This window comes from Apis dorsata, unplaced genomic scaffold (assembly GCF_000469605.1).
Source record: "Apis dorsata unplaced genomic scaffold, Apis dorsata 1.3 scaffold_209, whole genome shotgun sequence".
Taxonomy (NCBI): domain Eukaryota; kingdom Metazoa; phylum Arthropoda; class Insecta; order Hymenoptera; family Apidae; genus Apis; species Apis dorsata.
Genome location: NW_006263493.1, coordinates 198,389 through 203,849, shown reverse-complemented (window position 1 = coordinate 203,849; position 5,461 = coordinate 198,389). Strand labels below are relative to the sequence as shown.

The window sequence follows — 5,461 nt, the reverse complement described above, 5'->3', positions numbered from 1 at the left end:
ATTTTATACGCAGGGCAGGGAACGACTTCGCTTCCTTGACCAATATATTCGTCTCGACGTTCGAGTCCCTACGTTCGTGGGGATCGTTCAATCTCGAGACGAAATTGGTCAATTGATTTTTTTTTTCTTTTTTTCTTTTGATCTTTTGCGATAACAGAGGAAAAAAGCGCGTAGAGTACTATTTTTATACGCGCGACAGCCGATTTCCACGTTTAATTACCCGAACAAAATGAACGAGGATTTCTTGAATCCCGAGCATCGATTTCCTTTCCGTTGAAACAATGTCTGGGCGGAGCTATTCAGAAATTAGATGGAGGCCAACGGGAGAATTTCGTAGGAATGCTCGCATTAATCAACAAGGATCTTATTCCATGCCTGTTAGAAACTCGGTGTGTAATTTGTAAACGTCTAGATGATCGCGCGAGGGAAGAAATTACAATGCGAATTAAAATACGAACGTGGGTTTTTGCGAGAAATAAATATGATTGTATGTAGAAAGAATTATTTTTCTGACAAGTAATTTACATTCTGTTGTTTCATTTGATGAATAATTATTGATAGAAGAAATGTAACAATAAACTATTTAAATATGTGAAACAATAAGACTTGTAAATTAAGCAATGTTTTGATTAAATAATTTAAAAAAGAGTTCTAACGTTACATTTGTATTTTTGTCGGCTTCGAAGATATGCAACAGAAGTCACATAGTCGGTAAAATCTTCTTTATGCTCTGTCGATAAAGTAAAAATATTCCTATGCTGAAAATGATACTAGATGGAAAGAAGTAATCTAAGTAATTAATTGTTTATCGCAAACAGAAAAATTTAGCTATCATATGATTTAAACCGAAATCAATGTTCGTGATTTTGATTCAGATAGCAATTTATCCATTTCGAATGATGATGAATCGGAATGTATCGACTAATTACGATATTAAACAAAGTGTCTTTTAATAGTGTCAAATTGTAACAAAAATGATTTCCTATCCTTATCTTAAGAATTTTAAGAAAAAGACAAGTAATTAATACTTTTTCTATGGTAATTTTTCTAGGCTAGACTTCTTTTACATATATTTTCTTTTTCAAAATGCATGTCCACTAAAACTTAAATCTAACCTCAAGATTTTCTAATCAAATAAAAATCCTAATAACAGATATAGAAAGAATTAAATCGAAATTTAAAAAAAACTCTATTTATTTAAAATATAAAAAAGATTAAAAAGTTAACAATCAATAAAAAATATATCTAGTAAAAAAAAACTTAAATAATCTAAATGTTAGTAGAAATAACTTTAAGCGATTTGTTCATCAGAGCATATTTTTGATAAAAATATTTAAAACTTGTTTGATTCTAAAATCTGTAGATCGTGAAATGCCTTCTTGCACAAAAAATATATTTTGAACAGAAAAATAAAACTAAACCATTATATTTCAAATAAATAAAAGACGAAAAACGAAAGATTTTTATTATTAATATTTAGAAATACGATGTGTAAGAAGCTCTAGTCTAGAAATAATAAATAAAACGCAAAAACGAAATTACTATTCACGGATTAAATAAATCACTATGCTCGTTGCAAAATTCTAGATATATTATCAATCATCCATATCGATTCGAACTTTTTATCGATATAATTGACCAAAGGAACAAAAATATATACAACTCACCATCGATGCGAAGAATATTACGATTGATGGTGCTATAGTCCATTCTAGACAATTTATTGTACACATCATCATGTAAGATGTAGAAGTAATAAAACATCTATAACAAAAAGTAGGACAACATAATTAAAAATTATGAAGTACAAATTGAAAAAATTGAAGAAAGAGATGATAATTTTATGACAATGTAAAATAATCATCTGGGCAAAAAGCAACTTACTGTTCGTAGATAGCATAGTGATGATCAGCAGTTTCTCATCCGTCCATAATAATGGCGAAATATACTGGCACTTGCGAATAAAACCGCGCGAAACTGTTGCCACAATGTTACACTTGTAAAAGAACGTATTTAAAACACTCATAAATAAATGAAAATATTACAAACACTGGCAAATAAATGTATTTTTAAGAATCACGATTAAATGCGTAATATCTTGAACACGAAATTCGTACGTAACCTTAAATTATACACAAAAACAAACACATATAACCTCGATACGTCTAAACAGTACAACGGCCAAAATAAAACTGACTCATGCCTTTTCCCATTCGGTAAGCGCTCAGCGGATAAAGACGAGTGTCCGTGATGTATATATTAATAATAAAATATTTACTTGTAGAATATATATTATTATTTAAATATTATAATTTTTAATATTCTACTTATATTTCATTAATTTTATAATTTCTTAACGTCATATAATATAATTTATAACATCACGATTTATTAAATTTAAAAATAATTCATTATTTTTATTAATTCATTAAAATTTATCGTTCTTTTGCGCGTGGTAAAGAATGTTAATCCAAATTCTCATTTTTATTCGTAGTGCAGTAATCTTTTATTTCATCCTGAATCGGTAACGTTGGAAATGATAGCAAAGTGGTATAGATAATCGAAGTTTATTTCGAGAATCCATTGTCTGTCATAAATGTATAAAACCTTCAAAAAATTCAAAAATATAAAAATCGATTATATATTTACATTCGATGAATCTGATTGAAATATCGTACATGAATAGGTCAATTCGCATAAATATTAACGATACGAAAATACTTTTAACTCGAAAACACATCGTTCGTGCATTCCGTTGATTACAATTCAATTAGTCAACGCAATGATTCATCGTCCAGCCGTTTTCGAGTGTCGTCGCGGCTCGATTTATTCGCGAGAAGACAAGCGTCGAAAGAGCGGAAAGGAGGGAAAAGATGCGTGGGTTCATCATACGACGAGGAGAAATTGCATCAACACCTTTGAGCGTGCATTAAATCTTTTCCGCATAAGTTAAATAAAGATTTGTGACTCTCGCTGATTAATTCTTCGGTTAGTCACGTACCGCCTGTGTCAGAGTTCATCGGCGTTATTGAGTTTGTGTCAGTGACTTCGTTTGACAACTACCGCCTTTGCGATAGCGTACGAGTTATTTTCTCCGAATATATTATATATATTATATATATATATACATAATATATAATATATTCTATGCATTAACGTTAGATACGCGCGCATATCGTTGCGAATATTTTCTAGAGCAAAAGATCGAATTATATCGTAATTCTTTATTCACTTCTGAAAAGATTTTGATGCGAATTGGTGCATAGTAGTCTCATTCTGCTGAATTTCCGTAATTTCATCCTCCGCCTATCAAGGAAATTGAATAGAATTACGAATAATGAGACGTAAATGTTCGTTAAACTGCATACCGATGCTCTTTTCGTAATATCACGGATTCTCCATAACGAATTTAATGTACGAGTGGCTAGTGAAAGCATCAGCAGTAACAAGCGTGCAATCGCTACGTTCAGCTACGTCCCACGATTACGATCTTCGAGACGGAACAATACGGGAAATTTATTATTCCAGGTCTGTAGAATTTTTTTTCATAATCTGATGAAGAGAAGAGGCAAAGCACCGAATCGGTTGTTCCGAGCCAGACCTTTTGCAATTCAACGATGAGTCAACGGGAGTAAAAATATATTTAGCAGGAAGAGCTGCCAGTCTTTCTCTACTTATCGTGAAAACTTTCCCGTTGTCGCCTCGTCGCAGGATGTTACAAAGTTCTTCCGATAAGCGATGAGATTCCTGAAATTCGTTAAATCCTATCTGACCGGAAGTTAGAAAATTCGTAAGGAATTTTAGCCCATCGAGCTAATAGCGCTCGGCGACGATGACGATGGTCGTCACTGATCCCGCGCGGCGTTTAAATCGAAGATAAAAAAAAAAGAAAAAAGCCTGCAAAGTTTCATTGGCTTTTACGATCCATCTGACTCACCTGACTGTCATCGTCGTTTCCACCAGACGACGAGGGTGGAAAATAAATATTAGAAAAGTCGCGAGAGCGACTTAACGAGTGCGCAGACGACGCGTAAGCGGACGTCTAAATTTGTATCCCGTTTGTCGGGATATATCCAGTTAATAGAACGCGTATAAATTTCATTTTCTGTTTATGGAAAATATATATCTCCTTCATTCGTGCGTCGAAACGAAGTCGCAACTGACTTATCTGTATCGATCTTGATCGCTCGATGATAACAAATCCACCATTCATCTCTCGCTGATCAATGATAATTTCGAATAACTTTTATTTCTATGCGAAAAGAGCACAATGAGAGAGATCGAGAAGAAGAGAGATTACATATATTTAAGAATCTTCTCGACACGGGGTAAATACGGATTACAGTCAGACTTTGGAATTTCGAAACGTTTAATCGACGTATTATAATTGATCCGTAAAGACAGGGCGCGGCACACGTTTCCACAAAGGTGAAAGTAAAAGCGGCCCAACGCTTAACACTCGCGCGCGGTGCAAAACCACACGTTTTACTCGCCTCTTATCGATTCGCGCGTCCAACCGCGCGTTCCTGTTGCGGTGACAACGCGCGCGCGCGCGACACTTCTCACACCATGATCCACGTGATCTCCTCCAACGATCAAAAAAGAAAACAAAAAACCTCCTCTTTTATCTCCTTATTATCTCCATCCATATTCGCGATTAATCTCGATCCTGTCTCCCATCTCGAGTATCTTTCCATCGCGAATAATTTCGTATTGTGACATCGAGTCATAGAACGAGTTAGCGGAAATTAAAACGTTGCAACGACTGCTTTTCCATGCTTCTGTTTCTCCAACCACCTCGTAACCGTTTTACACATAAAGTTAATTAAATGGATTGTGTGGCAAGCGTGTATGTATATATATATATATATAATCTGTATTTGTATTGTGACTCAGGGATCCGTCTCGCGGAGATTTTCTGAGCCGATTGCGAGATCTTGCGAAGCCACGTTTTAAACCGTGCGTGTCCAGCACGCGTCCACGCGAGTATCGATCAATGCAGAGTCAGGTTAAACAGCGAGGTAAGCTTAGGTGTTTCTCGGTGGGCTCGGGGCGACACTTGAGTCAATTAGAAGGTAGTTAGACACCGTATCGATTCCCTATGGATTAATATCGGACGATCTACGTAACTCTAGCTCTCGTTGGATCGATCAAATTGGTTAATTTTCTTTCCTCGAACGAAGAAAGTTGATGAAAGTGATGATAATTGGAGAGGATAATTGTTTTAAGAGAGAAAAGTTTCCAGATTTTCCAGATCGTCCAACGTTTTAAGTGGCAGGAGGATTTTATTTCTAGCTGGGAAACGCGCCCGTTTCTCAAGCGGCAGGAATCGAAACGGCACGACGGTTCGTTCGTTCGTGCGAACTACGCATCGGATATTTTTGGCACCGTCTCTTTTTCCCTTTTTCTCTTTCCTCCTCCGACTCTCGCTTTGGGGAGCCATTTTATAACGGCAGCCGCA

General features: G+C 35.3%; 1 protein-coding gene across 2 annotated transcripts in view; it reads right to left on the bottom strand.

Annotated features, from left to right (window-relative positions):
- LOC102671125 (eukaryotic translation initiation factor 4 gamma-like) overlaps positions 1 to 2,208 on the bottom strand; it is a 32,914-nt gene extending 30,706 nt beyond the window's left edge. Inside the window, exons 1-2 of one of the 2 annotated variants that reach the window (XM_006615058.2) lie at positions 1,885 to 2,208; positions 1,668 to 1,764 (exon numbers count right to left, since the gene is read on the bottom strand). Coding sequence is in view for 1 of the 2 variants with exons in the window: in XM_031510147.1 (XP_031366007.1) it covers positions 1,668 to 1,739 (72 nt within the window). In the remaining variant the exon portion in view is untranslated. The remainder of the gene's footprint in view (positions 1 to 1,667; positions 1,765 to 1,884) is intronic. The other variant, XM_031510147.1, reaches the window with a different exon arrangement.
- Positions 2,209 to 5,461: the final 3,253 nt, after the last annotated feature.